This window comes from Macaca fascicularis, chromosome 8 (assembly GCF_037993035.2).
Source record: "Macaca fascicularis isolate 582-1 chromosome 8, T2T-MFA8v1.1".
Taxonomy (NCBI): Eukaryota; Metazoa; Chordata; class Mammalia; order Primates; family Cercopithecidae; genus Macaca; species Macaca fascicularis.
This window is the reverse complement of record NC_088382.1, coordinates 134,225,078-134,250,796: the sequence shown is the minus strand read 5'-3', so window position 1 is coordinate 134,250,796 and position 25,719 is coordinate 134,225,078. Positions and strand designations below refer to the sequence as shown.

General features: G+C 47.5%; 1 protein-coding gene across 7 annotated transcripts in view; it reads left to right on the top strand.

Moving 5' to 3' along the window:
* Positions 1-25,719, top strand: part of MTSS1 (MTSS I-BAR domain containing 1) — a 184,192-nt gene that overhangs the window by 123,657 nt on the left and 34,816 nt on the right. For all 7 annotated transcript variants that reach the window (XM_045399270.2, XM_005564042.4, XM_005564044.4 and 4 more), the window contains 2 exons: positions 19,674-19,758; positions 21,199-21,290. In XM_045399270.2, coding sequence (XP_045255205.1) covers positions 19,674-19,758; positions 21,199-21,290 — 177 coding nt within the window. The remainder of the gene's footprint in view (positions 1-19,673; positions 19,759-21,198; positions 21,291-25,719) is intronic.

Genomic DNA, 25,719 nt, shown 5'->3' with positions numbered 1-25,719 from the left:
GCTCCCCACCTTCTTGCTCCTGGCATAAAAGAGAGCAAGTTCCCTGGCCCTGGAGATGTTTCAGCTAAGTCCAGATGACTATTTGGCAGGGACGATAAAGAAGAAATTCTGGTGTCATGTGAAACTAGGTTACCCCTAAAGTCTCATTCAGCTTTTAGATTCTCCTGGATGCTGACGGTTCTTTAGAAAGTGGCTTTAAGAAATCCCAGGGCTGACTGTTGAGAATACCATTTGATAGGTCCCCCGCCCTTCTTTATACGCAGCCATGTGATTGTTGTCATGGCAACAGATCTGTTCCCGCGAAGGCTTTTCTTTAGCGTATAAGGGGACCTGAAGCTTCCGAGATTGTTAGTAATTATCTTCTAAAAAATACGTCCTGAGTATTGTGAGCATTTTAATGGGCCCAGTTCCAGCCTTATGGGGACTTTTGAGGTATCAGCCCCATGTCATAAAATAAAAAGACTTGATTCGTTGTTTTGCTTTCATTTTTTTCTTTTGTGCATGTCTAATGTGGAAGAAGAATCACGATCCTATTGTTAATAATACCTTGCACATAGTAGGTGCTCATATACTTAATATTTGAAAGGCAGGCAGAAAAGCTGAGGATTGATCTAAATATCCTTTATTAGATTAGCAGTTACATATGTTCTTTCCCTAGATGACCTTGAATCTCAAACTAGGCAGGCCTCCTGGAGCTCACAGCTGTATGGTCCAGATCTCCTGTCCCTATTGTTTGCACATCACCAGGGAGAGGGGATCCATGGGTGAGTCTGATATGTATTAAGAAAGTCTCATTCCCTCCCACCCCAGGAGCTCAGAGTTAGCTCAGCTGCCCAAATGTTAGGAGTACCTGCTCTTCAGAATAGGATAATGTCCAATTTTAAAACTCTTTCCCCTTTATCTACAAACATCAATTGAGTCTTTATTCGAAGTCATGCATTTTGCTAGATACTGGGAATTCAGGAATGGCTCACATGTAGTTGTTCCTCCAAGGTGGTCGCTGTCTAATGGAGGACACAGGCCCATGGAGCAGTAAGCCCAGGATAGCACAGTAAGTGTGAGAGTGCACTTTGTTCCCTTAGTCTCTCTTTCCCTCCCTGCCTTTGTTCTCCTTATTTGCAAGGACTGGAGGCCTCTGAATTGCTTCTAATCTCTGCAAGGGAGAATATAAAAGCTTACTCCTTGCCCACCTTTTTATACCAAGTCACTCTGAAGGCTACCTGAATGTCCTAGACATGGGAAAGATAGGAGCAGGTGGGAACCGAGGGACTCTTTCTGACCCTCACTCTTCTGCTGTTGACCCACTTTGCCCTGAGACATTGTCAGCCCTCCCATGCTCTCTCTTTCCTCTAGACCGGGGTTGCCGTTGCACTTGTTGGTAGGAGGATCTCTGGTTAAACGGAAGAGTGTGGTTTGGGATGGGACACTAAGGCGAGGGGTGGAGAAGCTTCATCAGCAGAAGCCTGTCCCAGCAGCAGACCTCGTGTCCTTTAGTGGTGCAACTAGCAAACAGTCGTATTTACTGTCTCAGGACATCCCATCCAGCTGGATTTCACCTGGCAGGGGCTCTGTGTGGTGGCGATGTTCTCAGGGAGCTGGGAAAAGGATTCTGGCTGGTGAAACATTGGAGCCCCTTTCACTCCAAGTGTGGTTGGTAGTCTAGCAGCAAGTCAGCATCTTCTGGGAACTTGTCAGATATGCCAGATCTCTAGACCCTCTGGATCAGAATCTACATTTTAGCACAATTTCCTGGTGATCCTTGGGTATACTGAAGTTTAACAAGTTGTGTCTTGAGCTCTCTTTTGAGATCCTAGGCCCAGGTTAGCAAGTAAGAGAGTCTGCATCCTTCCACTGTCCTGCAATTGTAGCAGACATTACTAGCTGATCCAGGCAGTCCATTTTCCATCTAGCGCATAACTGTCCACAGCACCCTCCACACAGTGCCCCAGGCATCCATACACCTGATCAGAATTAGCCCAAGAGATAAACCCATTTACCATCCTTGCCTTTGTCTATGAAGAGCTCATTCTAAAAAAATAACAAACAAATGAAAAACAAGGAAACAACTTTTTGCATAGGCCCTAAGGGTTGGGAATTAGGACCCCCATCATACCCACTGTTCGTTCATGCCCACTGAACGAACAGATGTCGGCAACCCGAACATGCACAATAGAGTGGCAGTAAATCAGACCCTGCTGGTTCTTTGCAGTTGGGCAGTGACCTTGCTGGAGGAAGCGAGGCCATCATGTTACCCTGGCTCCAGTGCTCATCCTTGGGACATGTGGTCAGCGCCTGCGTCCCACAATCCCATTGCCTTCTGACAACTTCCTAACTGATGACTGAGCCACAGTCAGGTTTCACTCATTCATTGGTAGTTATTCTTATCTGCATTCTGTTAGAAGAACACAGTTACTAAACTGGGTGTGGGGAAGAGAACAGTGCAGAAGGAGAACCGGAAGAGGAACCAGAGTGACTTGGGTTATCTGGTAAAGTCTTCGTTACATGATGTGACCAGCTCTCAGAGGGACATCTAATTTAGAGAAGTTTAACCTCAGAGGGTCCTCAGGATGTTAGAATCGCGTCCTATTTTCATGGTAATTGGGCAAGACTGAGAAAACGTTTTGGGGATACACATTTTATCTTCCATTTACAGCAGTGGCTTCTAACCACTGAGGACTCTCCACATTACCAATCTCTACCAACCTACCTCAAGCTTTGTAAAATCTTATTTACCGAACAAATTACATTTTTAAGTAATAATTAAGCCCCCCTTTTTCTTTAGAGATATATAGTAACTGTTAACCTGGGGTCATTTTTATCAGGCTTTATGTAATTCCAACAGAAAGCAAAGGACTGTGGGTGCTTAAGTTAGCCTGAGCAGTAAAGAGGCTTTTAGACTTACTGAGAATAGTTTTTGGATTCACATTACCACTGCTTGACCTGAGACTCGATTTGGGAGCTAGAAACTGAAACCAGTTATGCCCTTCCATTGAAAAGATGGAGGCTGGGATGCTGGGGCTTGCCTAGCTTGTAGGGACTCAAGGGCACTTTGGTCATGTCATGGTGCTGCTTTCTCTCCTGTGCAAGCCTCACCCTTGCTTTCTCTCTTGAGTAGTAAAAGCCAGCCTCTTATTTGCTATTCCAGGGTTAGAATTTCAATTACTTTTTTAAAAAGACTCTGTTTAGATCAGAAACCATCTGGGGAAGGTATGACTTGAGATAGAAATTGAAGAGGTAGAGGGAAGAAGAAGATAGTGTATGAGTTAGTTTAAATGACCCCAGATGAGTTTGGCCAGGAAATCAACTGCGGAATGCATCCTCTGTCCCTGGCCTGTATCCCTCAAGGGCCTTTGATGGAGGCTTGGCTTAATTGCAGTCACTTTTCCTCTAGAACTTGAACTCAGTAAAGGTGTGCAGTAAAAATGGGGAAGGGGGATGAGGAGGAGCCAGGAGAGAATCGAGGAAGAGCAGATATTACAAGCGTAGAACGAGAAACTTGCCATGGCTGCCTGGGTCCACTTACTCAGTTTGTTGAGCTCCTTCTATGTCTGAAGCTATTTCTAAAACGTCAGTTTCTAGAAAACAGGATCCTGAATTCGGCTAAGCGTGATTCCCAGGGCCATCCCAGGGAAGCTGTCCTGAAGATGCCTCCTGCTTAGACGGGTTGCAGAGGGGAGTCAGTAGCTGAAAGGGTGATTTCAGAATAGATTCTCCTGGCAAATAGGGAGGGGTCCTCTGCATGAATAAGCCGTGCACCCTGCCAAAGGAAGCCGGCAGGAGGTGATTCATGCTGAAGCCTGACAGTACATGTCCACCCTGAACTCATGGCCTTGGATGCGGACAGGCCAACTGTACACAGTTTAGTGAGGAAGTGGCGACAGCGTGGTTTGAATCTGGCTGATAAAACAGATGTTAAGGGGAAGGGTTCTTATTTTCTCCCAGTTATAGGATTGGGGGTAGGGGAAGAAAATCTAATTTCCTATCTGCCAAATGTTTCTATTGGTAATGTCTTGGCAACAGTGAGATGCCCCCAAGAATGGAGTGGTTAAAAGTTCTAGCTATAGACTCAGCCCTGGATGTAAATTCTGAATTCTGTGTGACCTTGGGCAAGTTACTTAACCTCTCTGAGTACCCTTGTCTTCATCTGTAAAACGAAGATAATGATACCTACTTTTGGCGGGATGCAGTGGCTTGTGCCTGTAATCCCAGCACTTTGGGAGGCTGAGGCAGGTAGATCACTTGAGATCAGGAGTTCGAGACCAGCCTGGCCAACATGGTGAAACCCTGTCTCTACTAAAAATACAAAAATTAGCTGGGCGTAGTGGTGGGCGCCTGTAATCCCAGAATCGCTTGAACCCAGGAGGCAGAGGTTGCAGTGAGCCAAGATCATGCCATTGCACTCCGGCCTGGGCGACAAGAGTAAAACTCTGTCTCAAAAAAAAAAACCCCACAAAAATTAGCTGGGCGCAGTGGCATTCCAGCTACTTGGGAGACTGATGCACAAGAATCGCTTGAACCTGGGAAGCAGAAGTTGCAGTGAGCCGAGATCGCACCACTGCACTCCCAGCACTCTAGCCTAGACAACAGAGCGAGAATCTATCTCAAAAAAAAGATACCTACTTTATAATGATACCTATAAGAGGAGTATAATGAGATTTTTAAAAAATGAATACAACATTCCTGCAAGGGTTTGTCATGTTGCAAGCACTCAGTAAATGGTAGCTATTCCTAATAATATGGAAAACTGCAAGATTACCTCCTAAGAGATGATAAAGTCACTATATTCTGGCATAGTCTGGGGATGGACAGAAACCTCCTAAAGGAATAAAGTAGCTCTTAGGCCGGTGACACATGCATGAAACCTGAGTTTTAGGTGGTAGCGGGTTCAAGGATAGATGTTTATCACAGGGAGTTCTCATCTCCAGCGGGAGCCCAGTGAGAGGGCAGGGAGAGAGGCAGTGCGAGGGCTCTCTCTGCAGAGTCCCAGCTTAGAGCCATCCCTTTGTCAGGGATGGATGTAGCAGGCCCTCACTCTGATCCCTCAAACACTAACTCCCTGGTTCTGATTCCGTATTCATCTGGCCACCTTCTAAATTATGTGGTAACCCAAGAAGGCTGCCTGGGAGATAATGCCCTGATCCAGATACTGTGAGCATCTTACCTACCCAACAGTTAAATTTTGTGAACTAAGAAAACGACATGTGGTTTCTGCATCAGGCCACATCTGCTTTGCTGGCAGGAGCTGGCGTCATCGAGTCGCTCAGACACGGCTTCAGCAGGAGCATCTTTCTGTGCCCACGCAGCAGAGGCAGACCGTGGCAGTGGGGGGTTCATGGTGGCAGATGTCGGGGAGACAGCTGGCATTTCCCAGGTGACACCCCCACAGGGTGTTGCAGCCAGACACCATTCCATCCGAAACGTAGACAGGAAAGCCTCCCTGTCGGAATGTGTTTGCTCCTAATATGGTTTTCCCATAGTGTGAGCGTGTCCGTGTTTTTGTGTTTCCATATTACCATTCTCGCTTTGCTTTTAAAACAGCAACAAAGAGGAATATTGGTCTTTGTGACTGCCAGTGTGGTGCATGCCAGAATCTCATGCTTGCTGGTCTGAAGCCGCCAGATGGTGGTAGGATTGTGTGTGGTTTTGTTTCCTCTGCTTTTTTAAAAGTCGTGAAGTGGGAGAGACTGAGAAGTGGGAGATTGGCTGGAAGATTATCATCTGATAACAGTTTGCAGTGTCTTCCACCCTGTGTGTGGGCACAGTGGTGTCTTCCAAAAATGTGACGCTGACCCTACCTAGCGTTTGCTGAATGTGCAGTATTAGCTGTCCCGTAAACACCAGCTGGGTTATTCATTACGTACTCAGCTATATACAGTAGCTGAATAAAACAGGTTTTAAAACACACACACACAGGAAATTTTCTGCATGTTTTTCTCTTCCTTGAAGATTGAAGTGAGTTGTTAGGATTGCCATTGTAGCAAAAGGGAAGTTGTACTTCCTTTGTTGGGGGCTTTGTGGGTTTATTTTTGAAAATCTTTTCAAGTTCTTTTACTTTTGTCCTAAGGAACCTAGTTTCACAGCTTAAAGGACTAATGTTTCTCTTCTGTTAGTTTCCTTGAAATCAGATTGTGTGTTTGTTGCAAGCACATTTAGATTAAGCTTGTCCGACCCATAGCCTGTGGGTCCCATGCACCGCAGGATGGCTTTGAATGTGGCCCAACACAAATTCATAAACTTTCTTAAAACAGATGTTTTTTGCGTTTTGTTTATTTTATTTTATTTTGTTTTGTTTTATTTTATTTTATTTTGTTTTATTTTATTTTATTTTAAAGATGGAGTCTCACTCTGTTGCCCAGCCTGGAGTGCAATGGCGTGATTTGGCTCACTGCAACCTCTGCCTCCCGAGTTCAAGTAATTTTCCTGCCTCAGCTTCCTGAGTAGCTGAGATTACAGGTGCCTGCCTCCACGCCGGGCTAATTTTTTGTATTTTTAGTAAAGACGGGGTTTCACCATGCTGGCCAGGCTGGTCTTGAACTCCCAACCTTAGGAAAACCACCATGCCTGGCCTGTTTGTTTGGTTTTTAGCTCATCAGCTATCGTTAGTGTATTTTATGTGTGGCCCAAGACAATTCTTCCATATGGCACAGGGAAGCCAAAAGATTGGACATACCCAACTGAGATGATCTTGTAAATGGCATAGGCAAAAAAGTTTGTGTTTTGCAGCCATTTCCAAGGCTAACATAAGGTATCAGGATGCTGCTAAGTGACTTATGTGTGATCAGGGTCTCTACTGAGTGGAGAGGGGATACTTGTCTGGTGTGAACAGAGTCAGGTCTCTATGAAGACTTGTGATACCAAAAACTGGTCACTTCTCCATTTTCTCCCTCTCTCCCTCCACCCCCTGTAGTTAAACAAATGTGGAGCATCAAATGATGCCACTTTCTCCTCGTTGTCCGTCTCTCCACGACCAAGGGTAAAAATAAAATGCTGATGAAGCCAGAGGAGCATGGTTTGTTCATTTGAAGTTCTTAATATCCTGAGTGCTGGCTTCGACCTTTAATGAAAATGACGGTCCTCCTGGCAGGGGTCGGCTGCCTCACAAATGTGCAGCTTAAAGAACAAGGACAGTTTCCCTGAACAAGAGAAACAGCAGCAAGCGTGGAAGTCCTCAGTGCATCAGGAACACTCTGCTAATCACAGGCAAGAGTGGGATGCCTGGCCAGGCGTGGTGGCTCATGCCTGTAATCCCAGCACTTTGGGAGTCTGAGGCGGGCAGATCACTTGAGGTCAGGAGTTCGAGACCAGCCTGGCCAACATGGTGAAACCTCGTCTCTACTAAAAATACAAAAATTAGCCGGGAGTGGTGGCGCATGCCTGTAATTCCAGCTACTTGGGAGGCTGAGGCAGGAGAATTGCTTGAACCCGGGAGGTGGAAGTTGCAGCGAGCTGAGATGGCACCACTGCACTCCAGCCTGGGCAACAGAGCAAGACTCCGTCTCAGGAAAAACAAAAAGAGTGGGATGCCCAACAGCAAGGAACTGCTGGTTTGTTACTTCGTGAGTTTTCTAAGGCACCTTCCGGCTCTAAGGTCACCATGAAAATCCATCATTTCCAATTATAGGAGATGTCCACTCTATGAGGGCAGGGGGGCTGTGTCTTTACTTCATAGCACAATAATTAGACCAAGGTAACATTTCCTAAAAATTTGTTGACTATAGGAACACTATCCTTTCTCTACTCTAGCATTTTGGTTGCCAGAAAGAGGGATCATCCGGTCTAACTTGGAGATCACCTAAGAGATCCACCTCATAGACCCCTAGGCTGATGTACCCACCTCTAGCCAAGGTCTGGCTAGCCCCTTGCCTGGAGCTTCCTTACTGATGAGTTATTTTGTTGGTCTGGGTTATAACTGTCTACCTACTAGCCTTTTGGGATTTGCCCCTTGGTCTAGATCAAGCCTGTTCAACCTGCAGGCCTCATGTGGCTCAGGATAGCTTTGAATGCAGCCCAACACAAATTCGTGAGCTTTCTTAAAACGTCATGAGGCTGGGCATGGTGGCTCACACCTGTAATCCTAGCACTTCGGGAGGCCAAGGCGGGGGAATCACTTGAGGCCAGGAGTTTGAGACTAGCCTGGCCAACATGGTGAAATCCCATCTCTACTAAAAACACAAAAATTAGTGCACACTTGTAGTCCCAGCTGTTTGGGAGGCTGAGGTGGGAGGATCGCTTGAACCCGGGAGGTGGAGGTTGCAGTGAGCCGTGATCGCACCGCACCACTCCAGCCTGGATGACAGTGAGACCATGTCTCAAAAAAAAAAAAATTATATATATGAGATTTGTGATTTTTTTTTTTTAAAGTTCGTTTGCTGTTGTTTGTGTTAGTGTATTTTATGTGTGGCCCAAGACAATTCTTCTTCCAATGTGGCCCAGGGAAGCCAAAAGATTGGACACCCCTGGTCGAAATCTTTGGGTAAAGCATGGTCTTAGCTAGGGTATCATGATTGAACTTTTCCAGGCCTAAGAATTGAGCTTCCTCTTCTCTTATTAGAATTCAGGTTCACACTCTGATGCCATTTGGAAACACTCTTACTTTCCTTTAAAGACTGTGTTCCGTCACTTCACGTTATAAAATAAAATAATCCTGAAACACGCCAGTGCGATTGCAGAAGAGGGGTGCCCAGCTTCGTGGTCAAGTCTGACGCTCGTGTGTGCGTGTGTGCAGAGCTGTGTCAGCTGTGGCTAGTGCTGGCCTCCAGGCATCCCCCGGGGCAGCAGATGGTGTACCCAGCCTTGCCCTGCTCGGTCCAGCCAGAGTGGCAGTGATGCACGCTGAGGCAACTTCTGTGATGCAACACCCGGGCAGTCCTCCAGCCTGCCGTCAAGGTGAAAAGACCCCTGCCAATTCAGGACTTCTGGGCTCTCTGAGAACAGGGGCTTGAGAGGAAGGAGAGACTATTTTCTCATATATTGAAACTAAAATATTACAACCTGCCATGGGCCATTGCAGAAGTGTCCCTAAGTGGCCCTGAGTGTCCCATGACACAGTCCCGAGCCCTGGATTTTGTAGGAGCTTTCCTTTTCATTCTTGGCTGGAAGGAAGCTGGTGATGGAACTGTTGTGAGCTCTGAAATATAAAAATTAACAGTCAGCGGGGCCGGGCACAGTGGCTTATGCCTGTAATCCCAGCACTTTGGGAGGTCAAGGCGGGTGGATCACCTGAGGTCAGGAGTTCAAGACCAGCCTGGCCAACATGATGAAACCCCGTCTCTACTAAAAATACAAAAAATTATCCAGGCATGGTGGCGGGCACCTGTAATCTCAGCTACTCAGGAGACTGAGGCAGGAGAATTGCTTGAACCCGGGAGGTGGAGGTTGCAGTGGGCGGAGGTCGCACCATTGCACTCCAGCCTGGGCAACAGAGTGAGACTGTGTCTCAAAAAAAAAAAAAAATTACAGTCAAGGGAAACCTAGGGTCAAGGTCACTATAAAAAGCTATTTAGCCAAGGGCAATGGCCTTCCTGTTTTGAAGGGGTGGGGGCAGAGGATGGAGGCTCGCTGGAGTTGGTTTTCATAAGCCTCCTGGTACCCCAGCTTTTACTTCCATCAAATAACCATGTTGTGGATGCATAACTATTAATAAGTACAAACAGCACTTTCCAGGCAAGCCCTCTGGACTGCTCCTTCTAGGCCTTTGGTCTTCTGAGATGTTTGGGAAGAAGGAACAATTCTGGCTTTCTTGGAAGCTGCCCTTTGCACTGTTCATTTACCCTCTATGTACTGATTTGCCAGCTCCTTAGAGAAGGTAGATATTAGATGTGGGAGGAGTAGGGGTCATGATCTGGTGTCCAGTGTGTCCTTATGGACAGATGCCCCAGCCCAGCCAGAGTGAGTTACTCCGGCCTCTGCCTTCCTGTAGGACTCAGCTTATTCTTGCTACATCACAGCTCTGCTTAATTGGACCACTGATGTAACCAGTGCTCCTTATTTTTCCTATAAAATATTCCAGCCCCTGCCTTCAGGAAGCTCACAGACTCTCTCTAGCATGCACACACACTTCTCACACCTGAGTTGTAGGCTTCACCAGCATCCACTGTGTGCGCTCACAAACCTGTATATGCCAGTTGCACACACTGTTAAATAATTTAATTATAAGGTATGTAAATGTTTGCAATGTGAATGTGAAAACCAAGATTTGTCATTTCTACAAAACAAGTAGAATGTTTAGAAAGATATGATATTCATAGAAGTTGCTTTTGCAAAAAAAAAAAAAATGCCATCAAATTAAGTATGGGTGAGGCAACTGTAAAAGATTTGGGAACAAAATTTGTAAAAATCTGGGATATTCGGATTGCTTTACAAGAAGCCCAACATGGAAGTCACAGATGATGCATTTTGGGTGTGATTTATGCAACAAAGATAGCAGGAGACACTGGTCAGCATATTTGGGAGTTTTTTTTTTTTTTGGAGTACAACCATCTATGTTTGAGCCCAAGCCAGGCAGACCCTTGCAAAGACCACACAGGCAGGTGTGGGAGCTGAGCTTTGAAGCCACATTGGCTAATTCCAGAGCTAAGCTTTTCACCATGTGGTTCTTCTGCTTATGCTCCTGCTCATTTAGAAGATAGTTAGGAGTCTCTACTAAGACTGCAGATGAACCACTGTGAGAGACACTGTTGCTACTCAAACTCTATGGTTTGCAGGCTGCGTGGGGTGTGCCTGCCATCCAAGTGTGTGGGAAAGAGGAGGGAGATGAGAATACAGCTGCCAAGGAGCTCCCAAGACCCTTTTGGAGGTCAGTTGGGGGAGGAGGGGGTCACTGACCTCAATAGGTAAGTTTTTGGTGTGCATCTGTTTTAGAAAAAGATTCCTGACACAGTATGTCACAGGGGATCCTACACTCACGTGTGTTATGTTTGGTATGTGTAGTAGTTATGTACCCGGGAGCCAAAGATTTCCACTTTACTTAGATCTTTCATTTCTTTTTTTTTTTTTGAGATGGAGTCTCGCTCTGTCGCCCAGGCTGGAGTGCAGTGGCGCGATCTCGGCTCACTGCAACCTCTGCCTCCCGGGTTCAAGTGATTCTCCTGCCTCAGCCTCCCGAGTAGCCAGGATTACAGGGACCCACCACCACGCCTGGCTAATTTTTTGTGTTTTTAGTAGAGACAGGGTTTCACCATGTTGGCCAGGCTGGTCTCAAACTCCTGACCTCAGGCAATTGGCCAGTCTCGCCTCTCAAAGTGCTGGGATCACAGGCGGGAGCCACCGCGCCCGGCTACTTAGATCTTTTAAACTTGAACCCTGGTGGGTACAGTAATCAGTTTCACTGCGGGGGAAGGGGAGCTGCTGTTCAAATGCACGGGGTCCCTTCCATCAGCAGGCAGCAAGGGCAGCAGGGAGGGAGCAACCACTGGTGTCAGGATTCCAGTGCTGTTTCGTAGACATCTTCAGCGACACTTTGGGGCTGGCTGTTGATTGCTGGTCGGTGTCCAGACAGAAGTCATGAGCCATTGAGTAGTTGGAGGTGGCTTTTTTTATCCACCACCCGTTCTTCCTCTACATTCTAGCTGGGTCCTGTGAAGGAGCTCTTCCTAACCAGACGGTTGCGGCCTTGGATCCTGCTGATGCGGCCTCTCGGGCTCCCTCCCCTAGTTATTTGGGTATTTCCAATATTTTGGACTTGTGCACAAGCTGCCTCTAGTTGAATTAATGCGTCCCTAAGGCCATAGGAGAGGGAGTTAGTTCCTGTTGGCTTTGTGGGAAACGTTAGTTGTGTGTTTTTAAATTAGTGTTTCTTTAATGGCAAATGGAACATTTTCTTCATTATGAGAACGCGCGTCGCCTATTACCTCTGTGCTTATGAAGCTGGGGGTAGGCAGAGAACTTAATAGCTTTTCAGAGCTTCTGCAGTGAGCGTTTGTGGGGAGGCTGCTGGTGCAGTGAGCATGTCAGCTGGCTTCCCTGGGCCAGCACTGGAAACAGTGAGCCCTCCTTATGGAAAAAGGATGCACGTTCCTACGCCAGTGCTTCTCACCAGGGATGAGCTTGCCCCCTGGGGACATTTCTAGTTGTCAGGACTTGAGGGGTGTTACTGGCATCTAGTGGGTAGAGGCCAGGGAGGCTGCAAAGCATCCTACAATACACAGGACACAAAACATGATCATTCCTCTTTTTCTTGCCTTTTTTTTTTTTTTTTTTGAGACAGGGTCTCAGTCACTCAGGCTGGAGTGTGGAGGTGTGATCATAGCTCACCGTAGCCTTGAGCTCCTGAGTTCAAGTGATCTCCCACCTCAGCCTCCTGAGTGGTTGGGACTGCAGGCGTACACCACCACACCTAGCTCATTATTCTTATTTTTTTTAGAGGTGGGGTCTTGCTGTGTTGCTAGCTGGTGTCGCTTAAAGCCAGAAGTTTGAGACTAAACTTAAGGGATCCTCCTGCCTCGGCCTTCCAGAGTGTTGGGATTATAGGCATGGCCATCGCGCCTGGCCAAAAATGGTCATTCTTGATAACAAAGAATGATCCGGTTCAAAATGTCAGCAGGGATGAGGCCGAGATTCCCCACTCCAGGTGAACCCTCCCGCCCTGGCCCCTCCCCTACAGAGGTGCCTGAGAGCATCCTCCTCTCCTCTGGTTCGGTCTGGCTCCTAATTAGCCTTCAAGCAATGTCAGCTCTCGGGAACAGCAGAGATGCACAGTGACTTACTGTAACGGCAGCATACTTTCACCAAAGCAGTTCTTCAATCTGGCTTCCTCCAGCCCTTCCCCTCCACGCCGCAGAAGCTGGGACTGACAAAACGGCTTTTCAATCCTTGCTCGCCACCTGCCCACACTGTAGCCCCCAAGAATGCCTGCCATTAGTCCCCTGCTATGCGGGGAGATGGCAGCTGCCTGCAAATGAGGCAGCTTGGAGGGACGGGACAATGCCACTCGATGGACCCACTGTCCTGCCTGTCGCTGCCAGGTCTCTGCAGCAAAGGGCAGTCTGACTTCGGACTTTAGGGGGCAAGGAAACTTTGCTTTTCTTATTTCCTCCCTACCCCCGCCCCAAATATGCATTAAACAATTTGTATTCTGTCTGTGACTTTAATGGGCCTCTTTGTCCTCAGCTGGGAATGTCTCCAGCTTGTCGTAGTGGGAGACAGCCCTTGGTATCCGTAGAAGCAGGCTTGGATTTTGTCTCTATTGCTGATCAGCTCTGTGGCCCTCAGCAAGGTCGTTAACCCTCCTGAGGCTCAGGTGTTTTCATTTGTAACATGGGGTTGATAATGCCTACCACAGAGGGTTACTGTCAGGATGGTGTTCCCTGCACTGCTTTTTCTGTGTCCCTCCAACCAATCTTTGTAAGCTGCTCAACGGCCTGGCACCTGTCTTTACCGTCCTTGAAATCACATTAGTTTTGCCGCACGGTAGGACTCCGGCCATGGAGTGCAGTGCACCCCCGGAAAGATAGTTGATGTCCTAATTCCTGGCGCCTGTGAATGTGACCGTTTGGACACATGGTCTTTGCTGATGTAATCAAGTTAGGATGAGGTCATTAAGGTGGGCCCTAATCCAGTAGGACTGGGGTCTTTATAGGAAGAGGGAAATCTGGACACACACATACACACATACACACAGCAATGCCTTCACACAGGTCTCATGGGAAGATGGACACACACAAGCGGTGAGCCTAGCACAACAGAGGCAGAAATTTGAACAATGCAGCTGCAAGCCAAGGAATGCCAGAGTCACCAGCAGCAAGGAGAAGGCAAGGAAGGACTCTCCCTGTAGGTTTCAGAGTGAGCACAGCCCTGCCGACAACTGGATTTCAGATTTTTAGCCTCCAGAACTATGGTTGCTTTAAGCCAGCCGGTTTGGGGTGCTTTGTTATAGCAGCCCCAAAAACCAATACAAATACTCAGTGAACGCTCGTGGAACGTGTGTCTTCATCTGCAAAATGTATGGTGCTGGGCCCAGCAGTCATGCTTTGGCAGCCCAGCCCCTGGATGGTTCACTTCTTCCTTTCCACTGATGATTCCTTCACAGATCACCCACAGATCATACTGGCTGGTTTTGTGCTGCTTTATTAGAAAAGCGTTTGCTTGTTATGGGAGAAAGTTTTCACATGTACCACATTGAATAGGGTTAACGTTTTTGCCGTAAAGTATTTGTGCATCTCTAAGCAGTGGCATCAAGTCACCAACTTAGATTTCTTTTAGCAGCACGTTGGTTCCTGGTTCTGGCAAGAAGCCTGAGAGGCCATTGCTCCCTCCTCTCTTCTCCTTTCAAGAAGCAGAATCAAATCAAAGCGGCTCTAAAAATAAGGAAATGGATATGCTTGCAAAACAGGGGTGCCAGGCCCAGAGGAAGAGCAGGCTCAAGTTGGTGGCTAAGGGAGGTCACTGGGGACTCAGGCCCTTTCTCTCTTCTGTCCACAGCAGTGTCATCCTGAGGCAGGTGTCCCCATGGCCATAGGATGGCTGATGGCAGCAGCTGCACAGTCTGCTCCCTTGTTTGTGGCCTATGGAGCCCTTTGGTGTGTTTCTTTTAAGATCAGGAAAACGTTCCCCAGAAGCCTGCCCAGCAGCCTCCTCTCCATGTCTTTGTCCTATCCCCGAACCAGCCACTGCCAACGGGGATGGAGTTAGCATCATGGGCCTAGACCAGCCACGTGAGGGCGAATGGGTGCTGCAGTCAGCCACAGTGCCCTGCCACACTCGCCAGATTCACAACTCTGACCCTTTTTTAGTGGTCATGATAAGGGTGCCCCAAAGATGTCTACGTTCTAATCTCTAGAACCTGTGAATGTTACTGTACGTGGCCAAAGGGGTCTCTGCTGATGTGTGCTGATGTGGTTAAGGGTCTTGAGGCGGGGAGATGATCCTGGATGGTCCAGGTAGGTCCCGTGTAATCAGAAGGATTCTCATAAGAAGGAGGCAGGAAAATTGGAGGCGGAGAGAGATGTAAGGACAGAAGCAGAGGTCAGAGAAGGGAGAAGATGCTGCACTGCTGGCTTTGAAGATGGACAAAGGGGCCACGAGCCAAGGACTGCGGGCAGCTTCTAGAAGTGGGAAAAGGCAAGGAAATAGATTCTCCCCTGAAGCCTCCAGAAGGTGGTACCTGACACCCCGATATTAGACCAGTGAAACTGATTTTGGACTTCTGACTTCCAGAACTGTAAAATGAACTTTTGGGTTTTTTTTTTTTTTTTTTTTGAGACAGAGTCTCGCCCTGTCGTCCAGGCTGGAGTGCAGTGGCCGTGATCTCGGCTCACTGCAAGCTCCACCTCCCGGGTTCACACCGTTCTCCTGCCTCAGCCTCCCAAGTAGCTGGGACTACAGGCGCCCACCACCACGCCCGGCTAATTTTTTTGTATTTTTAGTAGAGATGGGATTTCACCGGGTTAGCCAGGATGGTCTCAATCTCCTGACCTCATGATCCGCCCGCCTTGGTCTCCCAAAGTGCTGGGATTACAGGCGTGAGCCCCCGCGCCCGGCCAAACTTCTGTTGTTTTAAGCCACTAAGCTTGTGGTCATTTATTACAGCAGCAAAGGGAAATGAATACAGCATTGTATCTCTAGGCTGACCAGGAATCAATATAGAACTTTGCTAAGATTAAGCATCTTGTTTGTATTTTATATCTTTTACACAAGTATTTGAGGATTAAACACAAGACAAACCCAGTCCCTGGTCCTGCCTCCAGATAGGGCCAGCCTGGTGATTTGCTCTCAAAATGGTAAATGTCGGTTCCTTTATTCAACACCAGTGCTAGGTGCCGAGACACAGAAGTAAGGTGTTGTCTTCACTCAAGCTGCTGCGTGTGCCTCGGCCAGCCATTTGATTCCATAAATACGCCCACTCGCAAATGGGAGCTCTTCCAGATGGCTTCTCTGCCTTTGTAGCTCAGGCCAGTTTCCTCTGAAGCTTATTCAAACCTGCTGATTTTTGTTTAAGTTCTTGCAAGGGTTAGGAAGAGCATAAGACGTTAAGCACTTCCACAGATGGACCTATTTTTAGGGTGCCCCATGTTGCCAAGATCAGTAGTGATTCTGACAGCTCAGTCCTGGGGTCCACAGGATGTCATCTGCCTCCTGTCCTCGTGCCAGTTGGACAGAGACACTGCTGTTTGGAAGTTTTCTTTGTGGTTCTTTATTTCCTCTCCTCTCTCGGGCTTCCTGTCCTACAGAGGCACAGTGGTGGAGCCACATACATTGTGTCTAGAAATTGTTGTTATTGTTCAGCCCTTTCCTTTCCTTTCCTTTCCTTTCCTTTCCTTTCCTTTCCTTTCCTTTCCTTTCCTTTCCTTTCCTTTCCTTTCCTTTCCTTTCCTTTCCATTCCATTCCATTCCATTCCATTCCATTCCATTCCATTCCATTCCTTTTTTGTTGTTGTTGAGACAGAGTCTCACTCTGTTGCCCAGGCTGGAGTGCAGTGGCACGATCTCAGCTCACTGCAACTTCCACCTCCCAGGTTCAAGCGATTCTCAAGCTACTCCTCCCGAGTAGCTGGGATTACCAGCACATGCCACCGTGCCTGGCTGATTTTTGTATTTTTAGTGGAGACAAAGTTTCACCATGTTGGCCAGGCTGGTCTCGAACTCCTGACCTCAGGTGATCCGCCTGCCTCAGCCTTCCAAAGTGCTGGGGTTACAGGAATGAGCCACCGCGCCTGGTCAGTTCATCTGTTTCTGAGAAGCCTTGGGCTTTCCTGGGGATAAGTGACCAGTGGCAATCTATGGGAAATATCTGGGAAGGTGACAGAAATAATGAAGCGGAGAAACGGAGTGGGGGCACTGACATTTGAGATGATCTTTTCCAACATCATAATTCTATCTTGAGGAAACTGAGGCATGAGTTATCCATGAAGCAGCTCTCCATCCCTGAACTCCCTATAGTAGCTTAGCAAGGATGGAGCACAATCTCTGTGGTACCAATTACACAGGGCCAGGTTCTAGAAGCAAAATGTGAGAGCTGGCTGTAAAGCACTAACACCCAGAATAGCATGTAGACCAATAGGTTTGGCATAGATTGTTCTAGGCTCTCGTCTCTGCTCTGTCCCATCTCCCTTTGTCCATAACAAGTGCCATATACCCGGGGGGATAAATGCATAGATGCTGGAGCTTCAGCCTAGGTTTGAGTTCCACTTACTAGCAACGTAACCTGGGACAAATCACTTGGGCATTTTTTCCTTTGTGTAACATGGGATGGTCACAGTACCGATGCAGCTGGAGGTGCTGCGAGGATTAAATGAGTTGAAGTGTGCAGAGTACTCACGGCAGTGCCTGGCGCATCCTAAGCACTGTACGTCTTCCTGCAACCTTACACATTGTTCTCCAGCGTTGTAAATGACCACGTGCAATTCCATCGCATGGTGGTGCTCTATGGTTGATTTAACCAGATCCCTGTAATGGGATTTTGTTTCCATCTTTTGACGCTGTAAACAACATTTCGATGACTACCCTTGTAGGTAAGGACTTTCTTTCACTCTTAATCATTTCTGCAGGTTAAATTTCTAGAATGAGAATTGCTGGGTGAAAGAAAAATCTTTCAAGGTTTTTCTTGATAGACGCTACATTTTGCTCCAGGAAAGTAGTAGTTGACACTCCTACCATCAGTGAGTGAGTGTGCCAATTTCCTTGTGTAGCCAGGTGATTAACTTTTAATCAAATGAAGGCCCAGAAAGAAATAGGAAATATTTCCGTGGGAGTAAAACGTTCCTCATCTTTGCTTATATGCAGTAAAAAGCTCAGAACTTGGAGAGCGCAGAAAGCAGGGCAGAGTTTGTGAAAACAGCGCCCTCTGCTGGCTCTCCCTGGTGTGAACAGTGGCAGATGGCGATGCTGAGATGGTCGTGGCATCCCCTGCTCTTTGGAGGCAGGTACATTTTTAAGAGACTCTGGTCATAAAAGTCAGACTTGGGCAATACTTGACCCTCGCTTGGGTTCTTTTACAGCAGTGGTTTCAACAGGCGTGATTTGTTTTCCAACACTTGGTACTCTCTGGAGACATTTTGGAGGAACTCAAGTCTGGGGGTAGGGTTAAAGGAAGTCTGCTATTGACTTCTGGTGGGTAGAGGCCAAGGATACTGCTAAACATCTCACACTGCACAGCCCAGCCCAGCAACAAAGCAGCCTTCAGCCCAGGATGTCAATATTGTCCAGGCTGAGAAAACCCTGTTTTTAGAGGAATAGAGGCATTGCCCTAAGAAGGTTTCTCTTTTCTGACTGAAATAAAATGTAGAAATATTAAGATATGGTATATGTGTCACAGTTACTATTATTTGGTTGTAGAAACCTGATGGTTTTGCAAAATGCGATGGATAACAGGTGGAGCTGAACTAGTAAATGGGGATTTCTAGAAGGGAGGACACAGGAAAAGCCAACCCGTAGTAATGTCACGAGTTCTAATAAGAGAGGGAAAGTTCTTCTACCAATTCAGCATGGTTAAACCTGCTACAAATCCTGGTGGCTTTCCCTTGAAGGTCTTGTCTGTTAAAAATAGTGCTTTATTTGACACTTTTCCCCAAATTCACAAGCACCCGTGTTTTCATAACGTTTATAATTGCGCCCTCCAGTGTTCAGTGCAGAATTACCATGTGTGGTTATAATTTGCTCTCCCACGCCCTAGTAAATGCTGATTCAAGCATTGTTTTTAAGAGGGAGAAGGAAGAGAAGAACTTTAAAAATAGTCTTAGAGAAGGTGTGCCTGAAGGGGAAAAGTATGACGAGAATTTCGGGAAAATCAAACTGGGCTGCAACTTCCTTCAGTATTTGCTGAGCTTGAAGACCTCTGTTCCTGGTGTTGCCCAAGCCCATTTAAAAAATGTCCTATTACTGGCTGGGCATGGTGGCTCACGCCTTAATCCCAGCACTTTGGGAGACTGAGGCGGGTGGATCACCTGAGGTCAGGAGTTCGAGACCAGCCTGGCCAACATGGTGAAATTCCATCTCTACTGAAAAAAAAAAAAGTAAAAAAAAATCAGCTGGGTGTGATGGCACGTGCTTGCAATCCCAGCTACTTAGGAGGCTGAGGCAGGAGAATCGTTTGAACCCAGGAGGTAGAGGTTGCAGTGAGCCGTGATTGCACCACTGCACTCCAGCCTGGGCAACACAGCAAGACTCCATCTCAAAAAAAAAAAAAAAAAAAAAAGCCCTACTACCTCATTTTGCTTTAGCCTTGCTATTCTCTGAATTACTTGTATTCTAGAACATTTGTCTTGAAATAATTAGCTAGCATGGCTGCCTTGGCTGTTCTAAATAATGTTAAGAGGCTTATTTTGTCAGAATTGTTGAGAAAAACTACAGCTCTTCCCTAAACAGCAGATACTATCTTGATTATCTTTCATGAGAAGTATTTTTCAAGCTATAGGTCATGGTCGATTTATAGGTTGTAAAGTCAATTTCTAGATTACAATCAACATTACCAAAAAAAACCCAGATGGAATAGAAACTATCACACAGTGTGGTATATGGTAAGAGCAGCCTTTCGTGATACAGAAATCTGTCACCATACGTACAGACATGTTTACGTGTGCCTGTGTGTAAGCACACATGTGCATGATGAGAGCCTTCTAAAGGTGGTGGCTTAGATTTTACAACGTGGTGAAATCTGACTTGTTTATAAAGTTCTCTAAAGCCCTCCATGATCCCTGCTAGTCTTCTATCCCTCACCTTTGCCTCTGTTGTTTTTTCAGGTGGGACCAGGGAGATTGGATCTGCTCTCACCAGGATGTGCATGAGGCACAGAAGCATAGAAGCCAAGCTGAGGCAGTTTTCGAGGTGAGGAGCATGTTTCGGCCCCGATCGCCAGTGCCCTTGCAGGTTTCAGGTTAAGGAAGCAGTCATGCATGACACACAGCATTTAAATCCCCACAACCTGTCTGGCTGGACTCATTCATTGGCTGAGTATTTGTTAGGCATCTGCTGCATGCCAGGCACTGGTCGAGGCCCTGGGGATGCAGCAGACCACCAGCCAGCCAGGCCCCTGCCTTCACAGAGCCTGTGCTCCTGCATGGGTCTCTCCTTACCCTTTGTCTCTGCGAGCAGCTGGTGCAGCCTGCTGAGGCCTTTTGGGACCCCACTGCCCTGTGGGAGCCTCGAAAGAAGAGGGGCTGCGAAATTGGAGAGTGAGATGTGCCTTGGTATCCTGTGTGCATCCTCCAGACTCACTGAGGAATGTGGCAGCTCACAGACCCCTCCACACCGCCAGCTTCCCGTCTGGCTTCCAGGCATCCAGAATAGGGAAGAAATGGTAGTAGCTGGCAACGGAATTGAGTTACAAATGTTGAAGTGAAAGTGGACATTGTTTTCCAAGCAGATCAGCATCATTCAGCAGTTTCACATGATTCTGTTTGGGAGAAAATGAAGGGGCACACCTGCAGAGACCTTCACCCCTCAGTGACCCCGAGGCTGGCGGTGCAGCTCGAGAATTTTCTGGGTCTCTTCACTCTTCTCTTTCTCCAGGCTGTGCACACTTAGTGTATGTTTATGACCTGTCATGCCGCATGCACATCAGAATCTTGTGGGTCTTTTTTAAAAATAGTGACGCTGGGCCCTCAAAGTCTCCACTGGGGGTGAGATAAGGCCCAGGTGTCTTTGCATTTTGGAGGTCCCTGTTGTGCAGCTCTCAGTGGTTCTGCAAGTGGACTTGTTAATACAAACACTGGAATATCACAGGGAAAATGGGAAGAAGGTCACTTTTGCCAGTCACATTGACAGCTTCTTAATAGTCATTGGAAAACATTTTTCGGGCCGGGAGCAGTGGCTCATGCCTGTAATCCCAGCACTTTGGGAGGCCGAGGCGGGCGGATCACGAGGTCAGGAGATCAAGACCATCCTGGCCAACATGGTGAAACCCTGTCTCTACTAAAATACAAAAAATTAGTCGGGCGGGGTGGTGAACTCCTGTAGTCCCAGCTACCTGGGAGGCTGAGGCAGGGGAATCGCTTGAACCTGGGAGGTGGAGGTTGCAGTGAGCCAAGATTGCACCACTGCACTCCTCGTGACAGAGCGAGACTCCGTCTTTAAAAAAAAAAAAAAACAAAACAAAACCCAAGAGAAGCGTTCTTGGAACATGACCGTTCTGGAGCCCAGGGGTTTAGATGAGAACGTCAGTTTCAGGTAATTGTAATTTAGGTATGTTTTGGCAACCACACTTCAATCCTGACAACAGAATGTATCTATTTAATTTCTCCCTTTTTCCCCCCTGCTTGCTCAAAGCGCTTTAATTGATTGTCTGATAAACCCACTTCAAGAACAGATGGAAGAATGGAAGAAAGTGGCCAACCAGCTGGATAAAGACCATGCAAAAGGTATAGGGGCGAGACGTCTAGTGCATCATTGCACGCTGGGGGGCGCTGTGGGAAGTTGCCAGCTGCCGCCTGGCCCCTCTGCTAGGTTTATTGGTGTCACCAAAACAGCTAAGGGCCCATTCTGTCCCTGCTTCTCCTGTAGGTGTCAGGGGATGAGGAGAACAAAGTGATCCCATTGTGAGGCTGAGTCCTGTTTCTTTGGTGTGAACCAACATTCAGCAGCTGATAGTCTGATCCCTCAGTGGCATGAATTGTATTCAGCTGAATTAAGAATAAATCACAGCGTGGGTGCGGTGGCTCAGCCCTGTTATCCCAGCACTTTGGGAGGCCGAGGCAGGCGGATCACTTGAGGTCAGGAGTTTGAGACCCCATCTCTACTAAAAATACAAAAAGTAGCCAAGCATGGTGGTGGGTGCCTGTAATCCCAGCTACTCGGGAGGCTGAGACACAAAAATTGCTTGAACCCAGGAGGCGGAGGTTGCAATGAGCCAAGATTGCACCATTGTACTCCAGCCTGGACGACGGAACGAGACTCCATCTCAAAAAAAAAAAGAAGAAATCATAGGCCAGGTGCGGTGGTTCACACCTGTAATTCCAGCACTTCGGAAAGCTGAGGCGGGCAGATCACTTGAGGCCAGGAGTCTGAGACCAGCCTGGCCAACTTGGTGAAAGCCCGTCTCTGCTAAAAATACAAAAATTAGCCAGGTGTGGTGGTGCATGCCTGTAATCCCAGCTACTCAGGAGGCTGAGACACGAGAATTACTAGAACCCAGGAGGCAGAGGTTGCAGTGAGCAGAGATTGCACCACTGCACTCCATCCTGGGTGCCAGAGCAAGACACTGCCTCCCCCTAACCCTCCAAAGAAGTATAAATCATTATGGCAGGTTTAAATGCTGAACATTCATACTTAAGGCATTTCAGCACATTCTGAAAGCCAGACTTTTAATATAAGCTTACCCTAGGTCTCCTGCCCATTCTCTTTGTGCATTGTCCCAGCTGGGTGAGACAAGCCTTTGTAAACTGCCTGAATGAGTTGTCAGGGACCTTGATGGTGTGAGAGGAACTAAGTGTAATCTGCAGAGCAAACAGCACTGATGCTTTTGAGTGAGGGTGTTTGTGTTCCTTTTACACAGGCCAACCAGACTGTTTCGTAAGAGCTTCTCATTCCCTCTCCATTCAGGTCATTCTGATGCTTTTTACATGCTAGGGGCTGTGGGGGCTACAGAAGGGTGAGTGGGGTATCTACTGAAACAGAAATAAATTAACCCTGTTACAAAGCAAAGTAAAAGACTGCGATGAAGACCCAACCAGGTGGTCTGGGAATGTGAATGGCGGCTCCTAAAACAGGCCTCGTTGGGACTATGGGGATTGTTTATTCTGCCTGCTTCAAGCTATATAATGAAAATTATTCTATGTCCCCAGCAACTCTCAGTAGCTACCAGAAAGTTGCACGTTTGTTCCAATTATTCATCCCTCCCCTCATCATGCACCTGTGCTCCTGAGTACTTACCGTATTCCATGCCTGTGCTTGCTCCAGAGCCACAGAAATAAATAAGTTGGTCTTGGTTTTTGGTACATGTCCTTTAAATTTGTCTATCACAGACAATAGACTCCTGAAGTCACATCTTCATTGTTATTGGAAATCTGACTTACGTAGAACTTCAACAAACTATCTTGATAAAAGAACCAGGAAGGGTAATGGCTTCTTTGTGTTGAGATTCAGAAGTATGGATACAATAGCCAAATACTTAGCAGTTATATTTAAAAAGTTAATATAGGCCAGGCATGGTGGCTCATGCCTGTAATCACAGCACTTTGGGAGGCAGAGGTGGGTGGATCACTTGAGGTTGGGAGTTCGAGACCAGCCTGGCCAACATGGCGAAAACCTGTCTCCACTAAAAATACAAAAAAAAAAAAAAAAAAAAAAACCACAATTAACTGGGTGTGGTGGCACGCGCCTGTAATCCCAGCTACTCGGGAGGATGAAACACAAGAATCACTTGAACTCAAGAGGCAGAGGCTGCAGTGAGCCGAGATCGCACCTCTGCACTCCAGTGTGGGCAACATAGCAAGACTCCATCTCAAGGAAAAAAAAAAGTTAATAAAAGTTAATCTTTTATCCCCCCTACCCTAACTTGAAGTTAGGGAGAGAGGTAAATTCAGAGGATTAACTGGATCCCATTGTGTGTTAATCAGATCATGAGTTTTCTTCTCTTAGGTTCACGGGATTTATCCATCTGTACTTTTCATTGGGTAAAAGAAAATAGAACTATTTGAAATTTTTTTTCAGATGGGGAAAGAGTTGATAGTTTATGTTTGGCCCAGTTCACCTTGTGTTGGCTGACTTGGCTCATTCATTGGCTGAGTATTTGTCCGGCATCTGCTGTATGCCATGGACTGGTTGAGGCCCTGGGAAAGCAGTAGACAACCAGCCAGCCAGGCCCCTGCCCTCAGGGAGCCTGCACTCCTGCGCGGGTCTCTTCTCACCCTCTGTCTGTGTGAGGAGCCGGTGCAGCCTTCTGAGGCCTTTTGGGCCCCCACCACCCTGCAGGAGCCTCACTCTTCTCTGTTAAATGTTCCCCTTTGCTGGTACAGCAAAGCTGAGACTTCAAATTGGATGTGTAAGGCCTTTTATAAGAGTGGTTGTGCTGAGCCCATAGGGAGAAGGCAGCAGGTCTTACAGAGAGCTCTACTCATCCAATAAAACACAGGTCCCTTGGTTTTCATGGAATATTTCCCCCTCCCTCCCATTCCCACTGCATACAGAGAAGCACGTCTCAATTTGCTTCTTTGGGGTCACATACCGAGATGAAGAGCCTAGGCCTGAATGTGAATTGAGACCCATTGTCTGGCCCTGCATACCTGCTAAATGGCCTCTCCATACAAAGGCCAAGAGACCATGGACTACAAAGCCCCGACCCCCAGCCTCCATGACACGGCACTTCCTTCATCTTTTTGATTCAGCCTCTAACTCAGGGAGTGTGACCCGAGTAGCAGCCACACACAACCCACTCTGCTAGCCCAGGATGCTCAGACATGACCCAGACACTGCTTCTTCCTTTGGGGAGCTTGTAGGGGGAGGGAGGAGAGACTGCAGGGCAAAGCATAGGATGTTGGGGAAGAGAGATACAGGGAGCCCCAGAGGTTGGAGAGGTTTGGTTGAGGAGTTAGAAAACGAGGCGCCCTTTGGAGGGATCCCAGTGGATGGACATGGTTTCATCATGCTGACGTTAGAGCGGTGAAGGTGCCCTAGCCAGAGAGAAAACCATGCGGAGGCCAGGCGCAGTGGCTCATGCCTGTAATCCCAGCAGTTTGGGAGGCAGAGGCTGGTGGATCACGAGGTCAGGAGATCAAGACCATCCTGGTTAACACGGTGAAACCCCGTCTCTACTAAAAATACACACAAAAAAATTAGGCGGGCGTGGTGGCAGGTGACTGTAGTCCCAGCTGCTCAGTAGGCTGAGGCAGGAGAATGGCATGAACCCAGGAGGCAGAGCTTACAGTGAGCCGAGATCGTGCCACTGCACTCCAGCCTGGGCAACAGAGCAAGACTCCGTCTCAAAAGAAAAAAAAAAAAAAAGAAAACCATGCAGATAGGCAGGGAAAATGGGGGAGTGGCCAGAAAAGAGTGGAGAGCTACCATGCTGCACAGTGATTCCAGGTGTGTATAAATAGGCTTAGGGCCAGTAGAAGGGAAACCTCAGAGCTGGCTGCAAGGGAGCTGGCCAAGTTGAAATGTACAGCAGTTGGCAATGAATTGACTGTGAGAGCAGCAAAGGGGAGAAGTGTCACGGGTGACCGTCATCCCAGGTGTCTATGTCTGGATGATGAGGATGCCAGCAACAGAAATGGGGCAATCTGCAAATGGGCCAGTGGTGGAGGAGGAAGTGGTTGGCGGGGGATGTGGTGCACGTGGACTGCCCCTCTGAGGGGTTTGTGGTGTCTAGCCACAGGATCCGTGCTCAAAGGAAGGCAGCTGGTTCTTGCCCAGTCTCCCCACTCTGTGATCTACCTTCTCCTGCTGTGCGAGACACTGTTTTTCTGGATTTTAACATCTGGCCAGCATCTTTTCCACATAGGATTTTGCTTTTGTTTTTGTTTTTTGTTTGTTTGTTTGTTTGTTTGCAAAACACAGTGGATTTGGGCCTTGGGAAAGTAGATAATATTGAAAAATCTTTCCAGATACTTGAGCTGAGAAATTGTGAATTTTTTTCATTTTTGTTAAAGTATTCCCGGCCAGGCACAGTGGCTCATGCCTGTAATCCCAGCACTTTGGGAGGCCGAGATGGGTGGATCATTTGAGGTCAGGAGTTCAAGACCAGCCTGGTCAACATGGTGAAGCCCCATCTCTACTAAAAATACAAAAATTAGTTGGGCGTGGTGATAGGCACCTATAATCCCAGCTACTCAGGAGGCTGAGGCAGGAGAA